General features: G+C 47.5%; 2 protein-coding genes across 2 annotated transcripts in view; both read left to right on the forward strand.

Annotated features, from left to right (window-relative positions):
• The window catches only part of LOC144598321 (uncharacterized), a 73,245-nt gene extending 67,492 nt beyond the window's left edge, over positions 1–5,753 (forward strand). The window contains exons 6-7 of the mRNA XM_078408322.1: positions 407–590; positions 2,785–5,753. Coding sequence (XP_078264448.1) covers positions 407–590; positions 2,785–3,006 — 406 coding nt within the window. The 3' untranslated portion in view covers positions 3,007–5,753. The remainder of the gene's footprint in view (positions 1–406; positions 591–2,784) is intronic.
• Positions 5,754–14,925: 9,172 nt separating this feature from the next.
• The window catches only part of LOC144595875 (sideroflexin-5-like), a 221,213-nt gene continuing 212,267 nt past the window's right edge, over positions 14,926–23,871 (forward strand). The window contains exon 1 of the mRNA XM_078403737.1: positions 14,926–15,091. Coding sequence (XP_078259863.1) covers positions 15,041–15,091 — 51 coding nt within the window. The 5' untranslated portion in view covers positions 14,926–15,040. The remainder of the gene's footprint in view (positions 15,092–23,871) is intronic.

Consider the following 23,871-nt stretch of genomic DNA (forward strand, 5'->3'; position numbering starts at 1 on the left):
TGGGTTTTCTTCGAGATCTTCAGTTTCTTCCCACACTTCAAAGACGTACAGGTATGTAGGTTAATTGGCTTGGCAAATGCAAAAATTGTCCCTGGTGGGTGTAGGATAGTGTTAGTGTGCGGGGATCGCTGTAGGTTAACTTGGTAAATGTAAATGTAAAAAAGTTGTCCCAAGTGGGTGTGTTAAAAATTGTCCCTGGTGGGTATAGGATACTTCCAGTATAGTCCCTGGTGGACACTTCGGAAGTGATGACCACAAGATACAAGATACCGCAGGGTTGTAAGATGCCCAGGCGAAATCCAAGGTGCTGTTCCTCCAATTTGTATTTGGCCTTGCTCTGAAGGTGGAGTGCATGTAATGTGACACGATGACTATGCGCGTGACCTTCTCTCTGTTCTGCCACCAGCCCTCACCCTGTGAAGCCCATCACTGCCACAGCCCTGGAGGTTACGGAGAAGAAATCTGGCCGCTCACACCTCAGCAACACGCTGACCAGTGGGCTTGAGAAGCTGAAGAATGTGACGACTGGCCACATCAGCCCAATGAGGTCACCCGTGTCAGGAGGACACAAGGAGCAGGAAGCCGTGAAGGTAACCGGACTACATACGTGTGCTTCAACCATAACACGTCAATTGCCCAGAGTGTTTATTAGAGCATAGAACAGTGCATCACAGGAACAGGACCTTCGACCCTTAATATCAGTGCCGAACTAAGACAAACTCTTAACTGTGTAGGAAAGAACTGTAGATGCTGGTTAAATCGAAGGTAGACACAAAATGCTGGAGTAACTCAGTGGGACAGGCAGCATCTTTGGAGAGAAGGAATGAGTGACGTTTCGGGTCGAGACCCTTCTTCAGACTCTTATCTGCCTGTACATAACCCATATCCCTCCATTCCCTGTATATCCATGTGCCTATCGAAAAGCCTCCCAAATAACAACGATCATATCGGTCTCCACCACTGGCAGTGCTTTCCAGGCACCCACCACCCTCTGTGCAAAGCAGAAACTCGCCCTGCATATCTCCTTTAAACATTGCCTCTCTTCTTAAAGCTATTTTCTCTAGTATCTGGTATTTCCATTCCTGAGGAAAAAGTTTGCCTGTCTGCCCTTTGCCTCTCCTAATTTTATATACTTCCCACAACCTAGTTGTGAAAACATTCCAAGTCTGTCCAACCTCCTCCTGTAGCTAATATCCTCAAATCCAGGCATCGTTCTGGTGAACGTCCTCTGCACCCTGACCAAAGCTTCCACACCCTTCCGGTAATGGGGCGACCACAACTCCATGCAATACTCCAAATGCGGCAGAACCAAAGTTCTACAAAACTGCAAAAGACACAAAGTGCTGGAGTAACTCGGCAGGTCGAACCCGGATCTCTGGTACTGTAATGCAGCAACTCCACTGTTGTGCCACTGTACCGCCCTAGTTGGCACTGGTCAGCATGAATGATTTGGGCCCGAGGACCTGTTTCCATGCTCAATGGCTCCATATGGCTCAATATTGCTCCATGACCACGACTCCGTCTGCACTGGATGATTCTACAACGAGTTGTATTATTGGAGAAAAGGAATTGGTGATTTTTCATAGCATAGAAAAATAGGTAGGAAAAAAACTTCAGATGATTGTTAAAATTGAAGGTCGGCACGGTAGCGCAGCGGTAGAGTTGCTGCTTTACAGCGAATGCAGCGCCGGAGACTCAGGTTCGATCCTGACTACGGGTGCTGCACTGTAAGGAGTTTGTACGTTCTCCCCGTGACCTGCGTGGGTTTTCTCCGAGATCTTCGGTTTCCTCCCACACTCCAAAGACGTACAGGTATGTAGGTTAATTGGCTGGGTAAATGTAAAAAAAAATTGTCCCTAGTGGGTGTAGGATAGTGTTAATGTACGGGGATCGCTGGGCGGCACGGACTTGGAGGGCCGAAAAGGCCTGTTTCCGGCTGTATATATATGATATGATATGATAAATGCTGGAGTAAATCAGCGGGACAGGTAGCATCTCGGGAGAGAAGGAATGGGTGACGTTTCGGATCGAGACCCCTCTTCAGACTGAATGGGTGACGTTTCGGGTCGAGACCCGTCTTCAGTCGCATTCAGTCTGACGAAGGGTCTCGACCCGAAACATCACCCATAGAAAAATAGGTGGAGTAGGCCATTCAGCCCTTCAAGCCAGCACCGCCATTCAATAGGATCTTGGCTGATCATCTAAAATCAGTACCCAGTTCCTGCCTTTTTCCCATATCCCTTGATTCCTTTAGCCCTAAGAGCAAAGTCTAACTCTTCAGACTGAGAGTCAGGGGAAAGGGGAATGGGAGATTTAGACGGTACTTAGGAGAAATGAATGGAAGATATGCAGAAAGCAACGATGATCAAGGAAATGTGGGGCCCACAATGGGCCATTGTTCGGTGTGGGATGGGTGATAACGAGTATACACAGGAACTTAACAAGACAGTAAAACTAGTACAACGACTAGGGTGGGGGAGGGTCGGAGAGAGAGGGGATGCAAGGGTTACTTGAAGTTAGAGACATTCATACCGCTGGGTTGTAAGCTGCCCTTTTTTGCTTTCATTCATTTACCGTGAGCACCGTCGATATCTCTCATTCCCATTTTCCTTGACTCTCAGTCTGAAGAAGGGTCCCAACCCCGAAACGTCACCTATCCCTTCTCTCCAGAGATGCTGCCTGTCCCGCTGAGTTACTGCAGCTTTTCGTGTTTATCTTCGGTTTACAGTTCCTCCCTACAACCCGTTGTATTCTTGTTTGTGTAACGGCTTCTTCTGATTGCAGGAGTCCAAGCTGGCAGACCCAGTGGTACACTACTACCACCTCACCCACGATGAGCTCATCAAGAAGATCCTGCAGCAGGAGTCACAGATACAGAAGGAGGAGGAGCACGTGCGGGATCTGGAGGAGTACATCGACCTCTTGCTGGTGCACATCATGGAACACAATCCAAGCATTCTCCAGACAGTGAGCGAGGAGATGAAGATCAAGGCAGCCACCAAATGAACCCTCAAATGTGCCTCACCCTTTCGCACCCTGGAATGTTGGAATTACATGCAAATCGTGCAGCAGGTGTAAAAGGATCACATCATTTGCTGTAAAGTGACCAGGTCTTCTGATGGTGATTTTACATCAAGAGACGGCAATAGACAAGTGGTGGGAAAGGGGAACCAGACTCGGGAATGCTCATAAGTTCAGCTCATAAGTTCTAGGTGCAGAATTAGGCCTTTCGGCCCATCAAGTCTACTCCGCCATTCAATCATGGCTGATCTATCTCTCCCTCCCAACCCCATTCCCCTGCCTTCTCCCCATAACCCCTGATAACGAAGAAGGCCTTGATTTGGGACAAACCGTGAATGTATATAAAAAGTCTGATATAGGGCAACGGTTTCTAAGCTGGTGTAGGAAAAAAACTGCAGATGCTGGTTTAACTCAAAGGTAGACACAAAATGCTGGATTAACTCAGTGGGTCAGGCGGCATCTCGGGAGAGAAGGAATGGATGATGTCTTACCCGAAACGTCACCCATTCCTTCTCTCCCAAGATGCTGCCAGTCCCGCTGAGTTACTCCAGCATTTTTGTCTACCTTCTGTTTCTCAGCTGGCATGGATGCACAGAATTCACGGGCAGTTCCTTTTTTGACATGACCACAATGAGACTGCTGTGAGGAATGAAAAGAATAAAGATTCCAGCGAGCTAGTGCAGTGAGAAATCTTCCCTAGATTTGAGGGGGAAAGTGCGTGATATATTGCATTGAACCTGCGCTACGCCAGACCCCCGTGCCTTTGCAAGCATGTAACATAATCCCTTTAAGATAGCATAAAGCACTGAAATTACAGTACTTTTTTTTGCATTCACGTGTATCTTCCGGCCAGCCTGCTTTAATACTTTGGGAGATACGTATCTATTGTTTGGAAGATTCATTTGCGTTTCCCAATCAAAGCCAATCTGATGTTTGTCTTTCTCCCCCGTCTGTTTTGGCTGCATAGCCCTTGTAAATAGCTAGGTATGAGAATGATCTTCTATGCAATACCAACATATTATCAATGCCATACTGCTGTGCTGTAAAAACGGCGGTATGGGGGCTACCAATAATAAATTCTGAAGCCGATGCTTTGCCGAACTTGCCAGGGGCTGCTTGGGGCAACTGGATTCTGGTGATGCATGAGACTTTGGGATAAGTATCATATTCTGATCATAGCATCGAGAGGATGAACTTGCTGCAGCCCAAAAACCCATACAAGAGCACTTTCCAGCAAGGTTGAAGCTAGCAAAGGGGAAATCGGAGTGTTCACCTCAATATGTGGTGAGCTTGACAATGATCCACTAGCACACAGCTTCAAGGAGTACATATCAGTGAAGGAGGGGGAGGGGATGCTGGAAGGACATGAATATACTTCCGAGTTTAACTCCTTTTTGAAGTGATTACATAAGCCGAGTAACTTGAGAACAATCCTTTGCTCTGACGCCGGTGGTGCACACTCTTGCATTCAATCACCAATGACTGTCAAAGAATCTCAAATGAAAAATGCGCAGAACAGCTTTTTTGTTTCTTAAGCCAAATCGCATACGTTTTAGCAGGAGCCACGTTTGTAAGTTGAAGATATTGCTGAGTCTCTCAGGAAATCACTAAGTATTATAGCCGCAGTTATTTTTGTAAGGGAATAGGTGGGTGGGGTGGGGTTGGTTCTGTCTCTCAACTGGATGCCATTTATAAAGATTACTTAATAGCACGACATCCAGAAGATTTTGTTGCCTTATTTTATATAAAGCTACCTTGACTTTCAAGTATTTGAAAACTGACTGTTCTCAAAGCAAATCCACTGTGGAGGGAAGAAAATTTAAACCTGAGAAAAATAAAATGTAAACAAAAGATTAAACGTTCAGTGTGTAAGAAGGAACTGCAGATGCTGGATAAACACCAAAGATAGACACAAGGTGCTGGAGTAACTCAGCGGGTCAGGCAGCATCTCTGGAGAAAAGTGATAGGTAACATTTCGGGGTCGAGACCCTTCATCAGACAGAGTCAGGGAGGGGAAAACTAGGGGTATGGGAAGGTGCAGAACAATGCAAAGCCTCCATCCATGACTCAGGAAAGGTGGTGCCCACAATGATCCATTGTTGGCAGGGGCTGAGATGATAACGAAAGGAATGCAAATGGTAAAATTAGGAAGAGGACTAGGGTGGGGGAGGGAATGCAAGAGTCACACCCTGTCTGCCTGAAGGGTCTCGACCCGAAACGTCACCTATTCCTTTATTCCACATATGCTGCCTGACCCTCTGAGTTACTCCAGCATTTTGTGCCTATTGAAGGTTCAGTATTTTGCTGCACAGTTGGACCTTGTTTTTAAGTCGGCATGCGTGCAACTATTGCAAGAATTAAGTTGTCATCATCCGTGAGGTTTCACGAGCAGCGTAGGGCTGGAGGAACATCTATTCGACACTTGTGGATTTAAATTATTGGTGAGAAAGTAAACCCGTAATTATCACATGGGTTTGCTTTGACGAGGAGATGTATTGATTTCCTCCACTCCCTTGGTTCCTTCCTTACAACCATCGTGCACATTGCAAAACTCCCAGCTCCCATTGTGCCATGGGATCGCAACATGCCTTGCAGTATTATTAGCTAGTGAATCCCGTCCAAACGATTTCTCCAATTGCCTTTGCTATTATAACTGGTGTATGTATACATAATGAAAAGAAATGGTGTGAAGATGGAACCTTCACAAATTGCTACCTGTTAATAAAATTATATCAAGAATAATAAAACGAGTGTTTTCTTTCAAGATGTGGGTGTTGCAATTATACAAGCAGTGATACAGCCCACCAATCACCCATTAGTGATGCAGCCCACCAATCACCCGTTCACATCCGTGTACATCGGCGAGACCAAACGCAGGCTCGGCGATCGTTTTGCTGAACACCTCCGCTCAGTCTGCCTAAACCTACCTGATCTCCCGGTTGCTCAGCAGTTTAACTCCCCCTCCCATTCCCACACTGACTTTTCTGTTCTGGGCCTCCTCCATTGTCAGAGTGAGGCCCAGCGCAAATTGGAGGAACAGCACCTCATATTTCGCTTGAATAGCTTACACCCCAGCGGTTTGACTCCAACTACATTCTATCTCTGTCCTGCCCACTCCTCTGACATCAGTCTGAAGAAGGGTCTCGACCCGAAATGTCACCCATTCCTTCTCTCCAGAGATGCTGCCTGTCCCGCTGAGTTATTCCAGCATTTTATGTCTACCACCCATTCCCACTAATTCAATCTTATTCCACTTTCACATCCATTCCGTACACACTAGGGGACAATTTACATTGGCCAGTTAAGCTAGAAACCCGCACATCCTAGGGATGTGGAAGAAATGAGCAGCCGGGGGAAACCCATGGGGTCACGGGGAGAACGTTCAAACTCCACACAGACAGCATCTGAGGTCAGGATTGAACCCATGTCTCTGCTGCCATGAGGCAGCAGCTCTACCAGCTGCAACACTGTGTCAAAACAACAGGTTTTGAGGACGATAGCGAAAGAACACTTCAAGGCAATAAAGAAACTTAAGTTTATTAAACAATGGTGAAATACAATAAAAAGTCACTCAGGTCTTTACTCCTGCCCATTTCTCTTGCGTCCAACACATCAACTTCAAGAACTGACTGTTCACTTGCTGCCTAATATATCCCACCCCTTGACAGGTGCCATTGTAACAAGATAATCAGTTATTTACTTGCCTGTCAGTGGTCATAATGTTTTGGCTGATCGGTGTATGTACTGAATAAGCTTGTACCTCTTCTACAAACAGCAGTCATGTAGGCTTTTTCAGCTAGCTTTCATCAGTCTGAATAAAACATCACCTACCTATGTCCTCCAAAGATGCTGCCTGACCTGCTGAGTTACTACAGGACTTTGTGCTTTTTTTTTGCAATTCCTTGTGCATCCCTAGTGATGGGAACATGGACCAGAAAATGGTACAGCACAGGAACAGGTCCTTTAGCCCTCAATGTCTGTGTCAAACATAATAATGTTTAAGATAAACTAATAACTTGCCTGCACGCGGTCCATATCACTCCATTCAATGGAGTTAGTCCCTTATCATGTATCGGTACACTGTAAATGGCTCAATTATAATCATGTGTTGTCTTTCCGTTGACTGGATGGCATGCAACTAAAGCTTTTCACTGTACACGTGACAATAAATTAAACTGAAACTGCATATCCATGTGCATGCCTAAAAGCCTCCCAAAACCACTATCGTATCTGCCGCCACCACCACCCCTGGCAGCGCGTTCCAGACCCCCACCACCGTCTGTGCAAAATAGAAAATAGCCCCACATGTCTCCTTTAAACCTTTCCCCTCTCACCTTAAAGCTATGCTCTTTTCTTGCATCAGAAGTTGAGCTAATCTCAGTTGTCTCTGAACAAACGTTTGTCTTGTCTGACTGCTCTATGTCCTTGAGGCTGTATGATCGGAGGTCTTGTGATTTACTAGTGCTTCCAAGTGAGCCCAATTATTTCCCTAAGCACCTAATTGTTTTTCTAAGCCTCCATAGCAGACAACTCCATTTTAGTTGAGAAGCCTGATTTAACCCTTACGTTACTGGTACTGGTTCATTATTGTCACATGTGCCCAGATGCAGTGAAACACTTTTGTTTGCATGCTCTCCAGTGAAGTCATACAACACGTTAGATTTAAGTTTAGGTTTATTATTGTCATGTGTACGGAGGTACGGTGAAAGGTTTTGTTTGCCTGCTATCTAGACAGAGCAGGTAATACTATACATAAATACAAGCAAGTGAAACTCAAGTACAATAGATGGAGCAAAGGGGAAGATACAGAGTGTGGAATATAGTTCTCAGCATTGTAGCGCACCAGTTCCAGAGACAAAGTCCAATGTCCACAATGGGGTAGAGGTGAATCGCACAGTACCCTGGCTGAGGCATAGAGTCATACAACAAAATGGGCTCTTCGGCCCAACATATCCATGCCGACCAATGTCTTCTGGTTCTTGATTCCCCTATTCTGGGTAAAAGACTCTGCAGTCCCCCTATCTATTTCCCTCATGATTTTACTCACCTCTATAAGATCTTCTTCTAGAGATCATCTTCTAGCTACTAAGCTATAAGGAGAGGTTTGCGCAGGTTAGGATTCTATCCCTGGGAGCACCCCTGAGGGGTGATCTCATAGAAGTGTACAAAATCATGAGAGGAATACATCGGGTAAACTCACAGAGTCTCTTGCCCAGAGTAGGGGAATTGAGAATCATGATGAAGGTCGTATGAATTCAGAACTGGCTCACTGATAGAAAACAGGCAGAGGGTTGTGGTGGAAGGTCAGGCTGGAGATCTGTGACCAGTGAAGTTCTGCAGGGATCTGTGGTGGGACATTTATCGATATGTATAAATGACGGTGTATAAAATCATGTAAGGAATAGCTTGGGTAGACGCACAGTCTCTGGCCCAAAGTAGGAGAATTGAGAACCAGAGGACATAGGTTTAAGGTGAAGGGGGATTTAATAAAAATATGAGGGGTAATTTAATAGGAATCTGAGGGGTAAAGAAACAATTTATGTATCTTTTATTTATAATGAATGATCTCTTGCTTTCTTGCTATCCACTTTGCTGCTGTAACACTGTAAATTTCCCCGATGTGGGACGAATAAAGGAATATATTATTATATTATTATTATTTTCACACAAAGGGTGGTGGGTACATGGAACGAGCTGCCAGAGGAGGTAGTTGAGGCAGGGACTATTGCAATGTTTAAGAAACAATTAGACAGGTACGTGGATAGGACGGGCTTGGATGGATATGGGCCAAATGCAGGCTGATGGGGCATGTTGGTTGGCGTGGACAAGTCAGGCCGAAGGGCCTGTTCCCATGCTGTATGACTCGATGATGGACATGAACGTAGATGGGTTGGATAGTAAGATTGCAGATGATACCAAGACTGCTGGGATCACAGTTTGTCAGGAACGTTATCAAGGTATTCCGCGAGATGTAGATCAGCCACAGAAATGGATGGAAAAATGGCAGATGGAATCTAATTGTCTGTCCATCCATTCCCAAGATGCTGTCTGGCCCAATGAGTTTCTCCAGCACTTTGATTTTGCTCAGGATACCAGCATCTGCAGTTTCTTGTATCTCCAAGCTATTTAGTCTTTTTTCAGCTGTGCACAGTGTGAATGTCAATCAGAGCATGTGCTTCTGAAGCTAACTCCAGTGAGACTGATGTGTGGTACATAATAGTAGATGGCACTTTTTATTTCCAAGGGTGAAAATGTCAAAGACTCGAGGACATAGCTTTAAAGTCAGAGGGAGATGTGCGGAGCAGGTTTGTTTGCACAGAGTGGTGGGTGCCCGGAACGCACTGCCAAGGGTGGTGGTGGTGGTGGAGGCGTATATAATAGTGGCGTTTAAGGGGCTTTTAGAAAGACACATGGATGTGCAGCGAATAGATAGACGTGGATTACATGCAGTCAGAGGAGATTAGTTTAACTTGGCACCATGTTCAGCCCAGACATTGTGGGCTGAAGGGTGTGTTCCTGTGTGGAAATATGTTCATATTTAACAATTGTCTTTCTTTAGAGTTTTTACTATGAGCACTCTATATACCCCAACTTGTGACCATTACCGAAAGATGTGAAACTGATTGTTAAAACTGTTTCAAATGATAAATAAAAAAATGGAACAATCTAATTTCTTAAATGAATGTGTGAAAATTTCTAATGAGGTTTCTAAGGGCTGTTTCTTAGTGTTACCTCCAACCATTTTCCAATGACAGAGAGAATGAGAAAGGAGTGTTACTAATGTAATAAAAACAGTTCTGCAAATATTCAGTAGGTTAGGTTGTAATAATAAAAGAGAAAGAGTCATATGAAGAAGGGTCTTGAGCCAAAACGTCACCTATTCCTTTTCTCCAGAGATGCTGTCTGACCCGCTGAGTTACTCCAGCTTTTTGTGTCTGTCTTCGGTTTAAACCAGCATCTGCAGTTCCTTCCTACTCATAGAAATAGGTACCTTTGGCCCAACTCATCCATGTCGACGAAGATGCCCATCTAAGTTAGTCCCATTTGTCCATGTTTGGACCATCTCCCTCTAAACCTGTTCGATCTACATCTCCGTCCAAATGTATTTTGTGCTGCTATAGTACCTGCCTCAACTACTTCCTTTGGCAGCTTGTTCCATATACCCACTGCCTCTGAGTGAAAAAATTGCCCCTCAGGTTGCTGTTAAATCTTTCCCATCTCACCTTAAACCTATACCCTCGAGTTCTTGATTTTCCTACCCTGGGACAAAGACTCTGCATTCATCTTATGTATGTCCCTCATGATTTTAAATTAACTCATGAACATAGAACGGCACAATACAGGAAGAGGCCCTTCTGTCCACAATGTCTATGTCAAACAATGCCTAGTTAAACTGACCCCCTCTGCCTGCACGCGATCCACATTCCTCCATTCATGCATATCCATCTGCCTATCTATAGCTTAAACACCACTATCGTATCTGCCTCCACCACCACCCCTGGTGGCATGTTCCAGGCACCCACCACCCTCTGTGTAAAAAACTTGCCCCTCACATCTCCATCAAACTTTGCCCCTCTCACATTAAAGCGGTGTCCGATAGTATTTGACATTTCCATCCTGGGAAAAAGGTTCTTCTAACATTAATAATTAAACAAATACCTATACCATCAGGAAGCTTAAATATCCATACCAACTGTACTTATTGAACCCGTTGCTTTCTTACAGTCACTATTCAAACCATAATTATAGGCTTTATATTGGGACTTGACACATTATGTCCTTTAATCTTTAGAAACAAGAAGTTGATTGTATGACTGTATGGCAAATGAAGTTCCTCGTATGTTGCAAAACATACTTGGCTAATAAAGTATTATTGTGATTGTGATTTATAAATGTTGGAGTAACTCAGCGCATCAGGCTGTATCCTTGGAAAACATGGATAAGTGCAATTTCGGATCGGGACCCTTCTTCAGACTGATCCTCTAAACCTTGCTGTTTCCACCCTGTCTTTTCACACATTCTGTCCACTTTCTGGATATTTCCAGCCTTTTCTGCTTATGTTTCAGATTTTCAACATTTGCAGTATTTTGCTTTTGAGTTACCAATGTGCTAACCTCCCTTATGATAGTTGCATGGATGCCATTATGATTACCATTGTCAGTGTGAATCTGCACAATCTGCACTAGGTGGCACACTGCATTGCCTACAGAGATGAGCAGATTAACGAGGATGTTGCCAGGACTCGAGGGCCTGAGTTATACGGAGAGGTCGAGCAGGCTAGGACTCTATTCCTTGGACGGCAGGAGGATGAGGGGTGATCTTATAGAGGTGTACAAAATCATGAGAGGAACAGATCGGGTAGACACAGAGTCTCTTGCCCAGAGTAGGAGAAATCGAGAACCAAAGAACATAGGTTTAAGGTGAGGGGGGGGAAAAGATTTAATTGGAACCCGAGGGGCAACTTTTTCACCCAATTAGGTGGTGGGGCTATGGTCCCTTTATCCTGTATCTGTACACTGCCGATGGCTCAATTGTAATCATGTATAGTCTTTCTGCTGACTGGTTAGCACGCAACAAAAGCTTTTCACTGTACCTCGGTACACGTGACAATGAACTAAACTCAAACTCAATGTAGCCAGTACCATTATTCATGGATCTTTGTGATGGGAGAAAATAGAGAACAAAGAGTACTACATCCCAAACACCTCATCCGTACCAACCTGTGACTAAGTTTGCCAACTGTCCCGTATTAGCCGGAACATCCCGTATTTTGGGCTAAATTGGTTTGTCCCGTACGGGACCGCCCTAGTCCCGTATTAGGCCTGGGGGGGGGCGCTGTTGGCCTGGACGCTGTAGGCCCGGACACTGTAGGTCCGGAGGCCCGGGCGCCGCCTAATGCCTCCCGGCCCAGGCGGCCGCCATTGGTGGAGCGGGAGCACTTAGCCGCTGGCTGGGTGAGGTCACGTGGGGTGCGGGGCGGTGACGTCACCCGGCCCCTTATTTGGGAGTGAGATAGTTGGCAACCCTACCTGTGGCAGAGTCTGCGAATTGCACATTAACCTCAGTCACCCTCAAAGTCCTCATCTTCACAATGAAGGCATGTCCTTCTCAGTACTGAAGAAATGCTAAAGTAGGAAATGGTTACCCTGTTGCAGTGACAAGTTTTCTTCTCCGATTTAAAATTCCGATTGTGTTCATAAAAACAAATTGAACTTGAATGTCAATTTATTGAAGCTGGGTTTGCACTAAGATTAAATCAGATGCCAACTGGAATTTAAACTGGCTAACCTTTTTTTGTTGCTTATATGAACCTCCTAATCAGAAGGTGCTGGAAGTTCTCAGACCACAGGGTGGCATAATGGTGCAGTCAGTAGAGTTGCTGCCTGTCGTAGGCTGAAGAAGGGTCTCGAGCCAAAACGTCACCCATTCATTCTCTCCCGAGATGCTGCCTGACACGCTGAATTACTCCAGCATTTAGTATCTATCGTAGGCAAACCTGGTTCAATCCTGACCCAGGGGGCTGTTAGAAGTTGCACTTTCGTGAGTTGTTCTGCTTGGAGTTTGGGTCCAGTGAGCTTTTCCGACCCAGCAAATAAGACTGGTCAGAATCGCTCCACACCCATAGAAACAGAAAATAGGTGCAGGAGTAGGCCATTCGGCCCTTCGAGGCAGCACCGCCATTCAATATGTTCATGGTTGTGCAACCAAAGGATAGGAGTAAGGAGGTGCTTCTGCAGTTGTATAAGGCCCTGGTAAGACTACATCTGGACTATTGTGTACAGTTTTGGTCTCCTAATTTAAAGAAGGACATCCTTGTAATTGAGGCAGTGCAGCGTAGGTTCATGAGATTGATCGCTGGGATGGCAGGACTGTGATATGAGGAAAGATTGAAAAGACTAGGCTTGTATTCACTGGAGTTTAGAAGAATGAGAGGGGATCTTTTAGAGACATATAAAATTATAAAAGGACTGGACAAGCGAGATGCAGGAAAAATGTTCCTCATGTTGAGGGAGTCCAGAACCAGGGGCCAGTCTTAGAATAAAGGGGAGGCCATTAAAAACTGAGGTGAGAAGGAACTTTTTCACCCAGAGAGTTGTGAATTTGTGGAATTCTCTGCCACAGAAGGCAGTGGAGGCAAATTCACTGGATGAATTTAAAAGAGAGTTAGATAGAGCTCTAGGGGCTAGCGGAATCAAAGGATATGGGGAGAAGGCAGGCACGGGTTACTGATTGTGGATGATCAACCATGATCACAATGAATGGCGGTGCCGGCCCAAACGGCCGAATGGCCTCCTCCTGCACCTATTTTCTATGTTTCTATGTAAAGACATAATCCATAAAGTTCATAGTTGAGGTTAGCATTGTATGGTGTTCAAGAATAATCTCGCCCTCACTGCCAGCAAGACAATGGGGCTAGTTATCGACTTCAGAATGCATGGTGGAGTACACGCCCAAATCAGCATCAATGGTGCAGAAGTAGAAAGAGTTGAGAGCGGTTGTGAGACGTCAGCAATGGTAAAGGTCCACTTGGAATGACAGGAATTGAAGTTGAGCGGGATCGTTCTGATGTTGTTGCTGTTGGCGGCGGTCAGGGGAGGCCCCTTCTTTCTGAAACGAGTGTCGGTGCCCGAGGGGGGCAAAACACTGACCTCCGCTCCCGTGTCAACGAGAAAATGCCCCCCCAAATGACAATCCCAGGTGTAGAGGAGACGATGTTTTTTGCCGGCCGTAGTCGCCACTACCAACGGCTGGCCGAGGCGTTTCCTGGATGCGTGCAGGGTGGTCAGCATCAGCAGGCCTCGAAGCCTCACCTTTGGTGGTAGTAGCACCACTTGTCCTTGCTGGCGCCAATCGTGGTCGACTTCACTGCCACTCCTTCCATGGAGGCTGAGACTGCCCGTATGACCTGTCGAGGCACCGCCGCTACCCGACTGATGGTGGCTCCACCCTGCTGTTTGGCCAGCCACAGCACGTCCGCACGGGCCATCAGCAGTCGGAGGTTGGTGAAATTGTCATCCGTGAGGAGCAGGCGGATGTCCTCAGGTGGATGTCCTTTTCCTCCTGTTCAAAAAGGGGACAGGTCTTGTGTCCTTCCATCACGGTGAGCATTTCGTTCATGAGCACGGACGGTTTGCGGTCGCCTAGGCTATCCATGTGCATGAGTTTTGCCGCCCTGTCGCGGCGGCTGAGACCGAAAGTGGCCTTGAGGAGCACTCTGATCCCTTTGCACTTGTTGTCCGCTGGTGACTGGCGAAGGTAATCGATCAGGCGCCCGGCGGTGTCCTGGTCCAGCGCACTGAACATGTAGTAACGTTGGCAGTTATCGGGCAGATGTGGAATTGGGCTTTGGCTTGTCCAAACCACACTTGGGGCTGTGATGTCCAGAAGGTGGGCAGTTTGAGTGAAACTACATTCTGCTGATCTAAGTTGTCTTATCCAGGCATGATGAAATCCAAAAGAGGCCGTTTTGGATCGTCCGGGTCACCACTGTAGAAGCTCACGTGTTGTATCAACACTCAGTTTAATATTTAAACAATATAGCTCAACAATTAGTACAAGAGGGCAAGGTGTGTGTTAACGTGTCGACTGTGAGGCGAAGACCAGCTCCATCGTCCGCTGCACACCGCCAGCATACCACCCAGGTCGGCGTTGATTGGTTAGCCCAGATCTGTTTTAATAATCTGTTTTGGGGTAACAGTATGTGATGATACCATTAACAGTATATATATATATATATATATATATATATATATATATATATATACCATTTAAAAAAATGCAGAATATATCTCATCTATCAACTCACAGATTTTTGTTCTTTTTCTTTTTAAATGTTTCTGCTTACTAAAATGGCGCCTTCCGTGACGTACTCCGGTTGTCAGGGTCGAGTGGACGTCCATCTTGTTCCTCTAGTATCTTTGCGAGAGGCGGGCAGCGCCGCCAGAGGCCGCTCCCCCTCGCCCTTTAAAAGTGGGAGGGACGGCCGGAGTGAGAGCGAGAGTGTGTTGCAAGACTTACCATGGCACCAGAATATCCTCCGTTCGTGCTGGGCAGAGCTCGCTTCGATCAGGTACAGCCGCCTGTGGGCCTTCGTCGTGAAGCGACTCTTTTTCTTCTCTTCCCCCCGCCCCGCGACTCTCGGCCGTTAAGGGGCCGCGAGACGCGCGCGAGCCCGATTCAAACGAACCACGTGACCCGCGCCTTAATCCCGCCCCCCCTTCCCCGCTCCCATTGGACGAACACCACCTGCCCCGCCGCCGCCGCTCCTTCTTATTGGTCCGCGCGTCTGTCCATCATCAGAAGGGGATAGATGGACCAGAGTGACACACAGTGTGGAAACTGGCCCTTCGGCCCAAGCCGCCCACACTGGCCCAACAATGTCCCAGCTACACAATAGACAATAGGTGCAGGAGGAGGCCATTCGGCCCTTCGAGCCAGCACCACCATTCAATGTGATCATGGCTGATCATTCTCAAAATGACGTACGTCTCCAAAGACGTACAGGTATGTAGGTTAATTGGCTGGGTTAATGTAAAAATTGTCCCTAGTGGGTGCAGGATAGTGTTAATGTACGGGGATCGCTGGGCGGCACGGACTTGGAGGGCCGAAAAGGCCTGTTCCGGCTGTATATATATGATATGATGATGATATGATAGTACTCCGTTCCTGCCTTCTTCCCATACCCCCTGACTCCGCTATCCTTAAGAGCTCTATCTAGCTCTCTCTTGAATGCATTCAGAGAATTGGCCTCCACTGCCTTCTGAGGCAGAGAATTCCACAGATTCACAACTCTCTGACTGAAATCCACAGATTCACAACTCTCTGACTCTACACTAGTCATAGAGTATACAGTGTGGAAACTGGCCCTTCGGCCCAAGCCGCCCACACTAGCCCAACAATGTCCCAGCTACACTAGTCATGGAGTGATACAGTGTGGAAACAGGCCCTTCGGCCCATCTCGCCAACACTAGCCCAACATTGTCCCAGCTACACTAGTCACGGAGTGATACAGTGTGGTTAACAGGCCGTTCGGCCCAACTCTCCAACACTGTCCCAGCTACACTAGTCATGGAGTAATACATTGTGGAAACAGGCCTTTCGGCCCAACTCGCCCACACTGGCCCAACAATGTCCCAGCTACACTAGTCATAGAGTGACACAGTGTGGAAACAGGCCCGTTGGCCCAACCCGCCCACACTGGCCCAATAATGTCCCAGCTACACTAGTCACAGAGTGAGACAGTCAGTGTGGAAACAGGCCCTTTGGCCCAACTCTCCCACACTGGCCCAACATGTCTCAGCTACACTTAGTCCCACCTGCTTGTGTTTGGTCCATATCCCTGTAAACCTGTCCTGTCCATGGGGAGCTGCAGATGCCGGTTTACTAAAAAAGACAGAATTGGAGTAACTCGGCGGGTTAGGCAGCATTTCTGGAGACCATTGATGGATGTGTATGCAATAAAACTTGTGTATGAAATAAAACTGCAGATGCTGGTTTAAAATCGAAGGTAGACACAAAATGCTCGAGTAAGTCAGCGGGTCAGGCAGCATCTCCGGAGAGAAGGAATGGGTGACATTTTGGGTCGAGACCCCTTCTTCAGACTGTTGTCGGGAGGGGGTGGGACAAAGATAGGATGTAGTCGGAGAGAGGAAGACTGGTGGGAGAACTGGGAAGGGGAAGGGAGAGGGGAAAGAGAGGGACAGAGGAACTATCTGAAGTTAGAAGTCAATGTTCATACCGCTGGGGTGTAAACTACCCAAGCGAAATATGAGGTGATGTTCCTCCAATTTGCACTGGACCTCACTATGACAATGGAGGAGGCCCAGGATAGAAAGGTCAGATTGGGAATTGGGACGGGGAGTTGAAGTGCTGAGCCATCGGGAGATCAGGTTGGTTAAGGCGGACTGAGCGAAGGTGTTGAGTGAAACGATCGGCGAGCTTGCGCTTGGTCTCGCCGATGTAGAGAGAGAGAGAGAGAGAGAGAGAGAGAGAGAGAGAGAGAGAGAGAGAGAGAGAGAGAGAGGGAGAGAGAGAGAGAGGGAGAGAGGGAGAGAGAGAAAAAGAAAAAAAAAAAAATATTTTTTTATTTGATTTGAGAGAATTTATTTTTTTATTTGATTTGAGAGAATTAGAAATACACAAGCCCCCTTCCCCCCTGACCTTAAACCTATGTCCTTTGATTCTTAATTCCCCTACCCTGGGTGAAAGACTCTGTGTGTTGACCCTAATTCCATCATGGTTCTATACACCTCTATAAGATCACCCCTCTTTTTTTTTTATTAATGTTTTTTTTTTAATGAAATATTAAAATAATATATACAATGCAATAAAACCAAAACAGAACCCACCACCATAATACAAGACAAAGAATAAACTATTATACAACCGTCTTACGCTTCTTGTTCAAGATGCATTCCACCCCCCGCGGTCCCAGAAATCCCCCAGGGTGCCCGTGGACAGCACGTAGTCCCTCTCTAACACCAGCCAGGCACGGACGTAACCCTGGAAAAGGGCAGGCAGCCAGCTCGGGCAGAGCCTTCTTCCGCCTGGCACCGTGACTCGCGGATGGCCAGCTTGGCCAGGCCCAGGAGCAACCCGACCAGGACATCTTCACCCCTACCCCCTCCCCTACACACAGAGTGTCCAAAGACGAGGATGGTGGGTGAGAAGTGCAGCCGGAAGGCAAGCAGCAGCCCCTTTAGATAATGGAGCAGGAGCTGCAACCTCACACACTCCATGTACACGTGGTACACAGACTCAAACGCTCCATGTACACGTACTACACAGACGCACACACTCCATGTACACGTGGTACACAGACTCACATGCTCCATGTACACGTGGTACACAAACTCACACACTCCATGTACACGTGGTACACAGACTCGCACACTCCATGTACACAGACACACACTCCATGTACACGTGGTACACAGACTCTCACACTCCATGTAAAAGACGAAATTGCTGAGCATTTGGATAGCAGTAACGGGATCATTCCGAGTCAGCATGGATTTACGAAGGGGAAATCATGCTTGACAAATCTACTGGAATTTTTTGAGGATGTAACTAGGAAAATTGACAAGGGAGAGTCAGTGGATGTGGTGTACCTCGACTTTCAGAAAGCCTTCGACAAGGTCCCACATAGGAGATTAGTGGGCAAAATTAGGGCACATGGTATTGGGGGTAGGGTACTGACGTGGATAGAAAATTGGTTGACAGACAGAAAGCAAAGAGTGGGGATAAATGGGTCCCTTTCGGAATGGCAGGCAGTGACCAGTGGGGTACCGCAAGGTTCGGTGCTGGGACCCCAGCTATTTACGATATACATTAATGACTTAGACGAAGGGATTAAAAGTACCATTAGCAAATTTGCAGATGATACTAAGTTGGGGGGTAGTGTGAATTGTGAGGAAGATGCAATAAGGCTGCAGGGTGACTTGGACAGGTTGTGTGAGTGGGCGGATACATGGCAGATGCAGTTTAATGTAGATAAGTGTGAGGTTATTCACTTTGGAAGTAAGAATAGAAAGGCAGATTATTATCTGAATGGTGTCAAGTTAGGAGGAGGGGGAGTTCAACGAGATCTGGGTGTCCTAGTGCATCAGTCAATGAAAGGAAGCATGCAGGTTCAGCAGGCAGTGAAGAAAGCCAATGGAATGTTGGCCTTCGTAACAAGAGGGGTTGAGTATAGGAGCAAAGAGGTCCTTCTACAGTTGTACCGGGCCCTGGTGAGACCGCACCTGGAGTACTGTGTGCAGTTTTGGTCTCCAAATTTGAGGAAGGATGTTCTTGCTATGGAGGGCGTGCAGCGTAGGTTCACTAGGTTAATTCCCGGAATGGCGGGACTGTCGTATGTTGAAAGGCTGGAGCGATTGGGCTTGTATACACTGGAATTTAGAAGGATGAGGGGGGATCTTATTGAAACATATAAGATAATTAGGGGATTGGACACATTAGAGGCAGATAACATGTTCCCAATGTTGGGGGAGTCCAGAACAAGGGGCCACAGTTTGAGAATAAGGGGTAGGCCATTTAGAACGGAGATGAGGAAGAACTTTTTCAGTCAGAGAGTGGTGAAGGTGTGGAATTCTCTGCCTCAGAGGGCAGTGGAGGCCAGTTCGTTGGATGCTTTCAAGAGAGAGCTGGATAGAGCTCTTAAGGATAGCGGAGTGAGGGGGTATGGGGAGAAGGCAGGAACGGGGTACTGATTGAGAGTGATCAGCCATGATCGCATTGAATAGCGGTGCTGGCTCGAAGGGCTGAATGGCCTACTCCTGCACCTATTGTCTATTGTCTATTGTCTATTACACGTGGTACACAGACTCACACACTCCATGTACACGTGGTACACAGACTCACACACTCCATGTACACGTGGTACACAGAATCACACACTCCATGTACATGTGGTACACAGACTCTACCAGCCCGCAACAGTAGGAGGCGGCTGGCGAGTCTGAACCAACCGCGAGACAAACAGGTTGCAGGGGACTCCTCGGTGCAGTCCTTTCTACCCCATGTATCACATCACCCCTCAGCCTCATCTCTCTAAACTATCCTAACGCTCAGTGGGCTGAACGGATTCTGTGATTGATGAAATGAAAACTGGATTTATTTGGCCCCCAGTGGATGTCTTAAACCTTTTTGCAGTTACTGTTTTAATCAGGTTTTTTTTTTTTTGCATAGCTGATATTGAATTGAAGAAATGGTGACGAATGTTTTTTTTTTGTTTGAGAGAGTGTGAACGTGGTCGTGGTAATGATTTTCCAAGTGATGTTGGTTAAGAGCGACCCTTGGCCAGGCCACCGGGAAGAGCTTCACCTTTCTTCACATTCATGGTCATGGATCATTTGTTCAAATTAGTGCTTTGGAATCTTTCACATCCACTTGAGAAAACCGAAGCGGTCTTTATTGTAACCACTCAACCGCAGAACAGTTCTGCAGTGTTGCAACTTTCCAAAAACGAATCTTTGGAAAGGGGACAAAGAAGAGCAGTTGAAGTGAATAATTGATTGAATAGCTAAAAGACAAGGCATGGCGATGAGGCAAATTTTCTAAACTATGTCGTGTTTCCAGCATTCCTCGGATGAATAGGAAAAAGAACTGCAGATGCTGGTTTAAATCGAAGGTAGACACAAAATGCTGGAGTAACTCAGCGGGTCAGGCAGCATCTCAGGAGAGAAGGAATGGGTGACATTTCGGGTCGAGATTCTTCCTTCAGACTGGAGAAGGGTCTCGACCCGAAACGTCACACATTCCTTCCCTCCCGAGAGGCTGCCTGACCCGCTGAGTTACTCCAGCATTTTGTGCCCACTTTCTCAGATGAATGGTGTATTTGTCTTGCTAGAAATGTGGCGCGTGATCAAACAAAGGCAATTGCAACTTGCGTGTGTAACTTCTCATGTTGAAGGCTTTTCGGATTTTTAGCACCAAGTTAAATTCTTGCACAGTCCATTATGCAAACTAGTCTCCCCCCACAAACCCCCATCCCCATAGACTCCATTTACAATTCACGTTTTCAGGAAAGCAACAATAAAATCTGACCACACATACATTTCCTCTTTTCCCCTCTTCCTATGTGCAGAAGATACAACAGTTTGAAGGCACACACCAGCAGGTTCAACAACAGCTTGTTCCCCACTGTTAACAGACTCTTGAACAGACCTCTTGTATGCTAAGGAAATATACTCCCCCCCCCCCGCCCCCAAATCCATCTTGTTGCAGTCATAGAGTCACAGAGGCAGTGACTAGTGGGGTGCCGCAAGGCTCATTGCTGGGACCCCAGTTGTTTACAATATATATTAACAATTTAGACAAAGGAATTAAATGTAACAGCGTAGAAACAGGCCCTTCGGCCCAACTCGCCCACACCGGCCAACAATGTCCTAGCTACCCTAGTCCCACTTGCCTGCGTTTGGTCCATATCCCTCCAAACCTGTCCTATCCATGTACCTGTCTAACTGTTTCTTGAACGATGGGATAGTCCCAGCCTCAACTACCTCCTCTGGCAGCTTGTTCCATACACCCACCACCCTTTGTGTGAAAATGTTACCCCTCGGATTCCTATTAAATCTTTTCCCCTTCACCTTGAACCTACGTCCTCTGGTCCTCGATTTCCACGACTCGGGGTCAAAGACTCTGTGCATCTACCTGATCTATTCCTCTCATGATTTTGTACACCTGTACGAGATTTAGATTTTAGATTTAGAGATACAGCGCGGAAACAGGCCCTTCGGTCCACCGGGTCCGCGCCGCCCAGTGATCCCCGCACATTAACACTATCCTATACCCTATTGACAATTTTTACATTTGCCCAGCCAATTAACCTACATACCTATACGTCTTTGAAGTGTGGGAGGAAACCGAAGATCTCAGAGAAAACCCACGCAGGTCACGGGGAGAACATACAAACTCCGTACAGACAGCGCCCGTAGTCAGGATTGAACCTGAGTCTCCGGCGCTGCATTCGCTGTAAGGCAGCAACTCTACCGCTGCACCACCATGCCGCCCTTAACATCTCCCCTCATCCTCCTGCGCTTCATGGAATAGAGACCCAGCCTACTCAACCTCTCCCTAGAGCTCACACCCTCTAGTCCTGGCAGCTTGCCAAAGGACTGTAAATCTTTTCTGAACCCGGTCCTGACACTCTTTCTGTGATCTGCACCTTCTCTGTAGCTGCAACAGTGAATTCTGCAGGATTGCGTTGCAGGATACAACATGGAAACAGGTCCTTTGCTCTACCGAATCCACAATGACCATCAATTACTCCTTTACATTAGTTCTATTTGATCCCACTTTCTCGTCCACCCCTTGCACACAAGGGCTAACTTACCAAAGGTCAATTTAACTACAAACCCGCACATCTTTGGGATGTGGCGCCTGGAGGAAACCCCACGCGGTCACGAGGAGAACGTGCAACCTTCACACAGATAGCGCCTGAGGTCAGGATCGAATCTACCCAAAATGGCGGCGCTGCCATAGCAGCTGCGGCTTACCTGCGGTCCATTTGTCTTTGTGTTTTTGTTGTTTTTTTGTCTTAATTGTAGTTGTGATGTCGTGTTTTTGTGTTTGTGTACTATGTGTGTATGTGGGGGGGAGGGGGGGAACTGTAAAATTGTAAATAGGTGTCCCTTCCGAACGGAGACCCGACCTTTGTTTTCTGGGTGGTGTCTCCGTTCCTGCTGCGGCCTACCATCGGCCCAACTCCTGGAGCTGTCGGCCTCCAGGGCTCCGGTTCGCAGAGCCCGCGGACCGGACTTACCATCAGTGGAGCCGGCCGTCTTCGGAGGCTGCGGGAGCGGCTGCGGGAGCGGCTGCGACTCGCCTTAGGCTCGGGCCGCGTGGATGCCGACATCGGGAGCTCCGGCAGCGGCAGCGTGTTCGCCCGCCCCGGATCGCGGGGCTTGGGCCGGCCCGCCGCGGACATTTCACCGTCCGGCGCGGCCTAAGATAGGCCGCGGGATATTTCTCTGCTGCGCGGGGGCTTCAATGTCGGGAGCCACGACCGCCCCGACATGCAGCAACAGCGGCAGCAGCAGCGTGTTTGCCCGCCCCGGATCGGACTTATCATCGGCAGAGCCGGCCGTCTTCGAAGGCTGCGGGAGCGGCTGCGACTTGCATTAGGCTCTGGCCGCTGCGGACCGTCCGGCGTGGCCTGCAACCACAACAACCTGACCGCGGGAGAGAACAGCAGGAGAAGGAAAAGACATTGTGGCCTTCCATCACAGTGAGGAGAGGACTGGAGGAGACTCACTGTGATGGATGTTTTCTTGATGGATGTTTCTTTTGTGTGTATTGGGGGTTGTGTAATTTTAATGCCTATTTTGATGCTTTTGTTGTTGGACTGTGGGTGACTGAATTTCGTCCAATTTGGATGACAATAAAGCTATCTTGAATCTTGACTCTTGAACCTGAGCTTTGGGCACTGTGAGGTATCAGCTGTACCAGCTATGCCACAGCCTGGTTTGATAGTAATCGTGTATGGATCATCTACCTGGACAGAAGGGTAAGCAAAGCTTTTCACTGCCCCAAGAGTTGTGCAGCGTGGAAACAGGCCTTTAGCCCGACTTGCCCACGCTGTAATTCAGCCGCTTAGGCAGCATCTCCAGAGCGAATGGACAGGCGACGTCTCAGATCGGGACCCTTCTTCAGTCTGTGTCTGGGACTGGGACTCGTCTCGAAACATCATCGCCTATCCACCCCCTCTACAGATGTTGCCTGACCCAATGGGTTGGGTCCAACTGCATCTGAAGTTCCTTGCGTCTCCACCTACAGCCTACAGCCCTCCATCTCTCCGCCTCCACACTCACGCCTAACGCAGGGTCTCAACCTGAAATGCCGACCATCCCTTTGCCTCGACCTGATGAGTTGCTCCAGCGGTTTGTTTCTTTGTTCCGAGCATCTGCAGTCTCATGTGCCCACATGGATCTAAATTCTCATCAATTCCCACCATATTGTAGCACTCACTTGAGCACCAGGGACAAGTCACTGCAGCCACATCTTAGAGATGTTTTAGATTTTTTTAGATTTAGAGATACAGCGCAGAAACAGGCCCTTCGGCCCACCGGGTCCGCGCCGCCCAGCGATCCCCGCACACTAACACTATCCTACACCCACCAGGGACAATTTTTGCATTTGCCAAGCCAATTAACCTACATACCTGTGCGTCTTTGGAGTGTGGGAGGAAACCGAAGATCTCAGAGAAAACCCACGCAGGTCACGGGGAGAACGTACAAACTCCGTACAGACAGCGCCCGTAGTCAGGATCGAACCTGAGTCTCCGGTGCTGCATTCGCTGTAAGGCAGCAACTCTACCGCTGCGACACCGTGTTACATTTAATTCCTTCG

Source organism: Rhinoraja longicauda, chromosome 1 (genome assembly GCF_053455715.1).
Source record: "Rhinoraja longicauda isolate Sanriku21f chromosome 1, sRhiLon1.1, whole genome shotgun sequence".
In the NCBI taxonomy this organism is placed as follows: domain Eukaryota; kingdom Metazoa; phylum Chordata; class Chondrichthyes; order Rajiformes; family Arhynchobatidae; genus Rhinoraja; species Rhinoraja longicauda.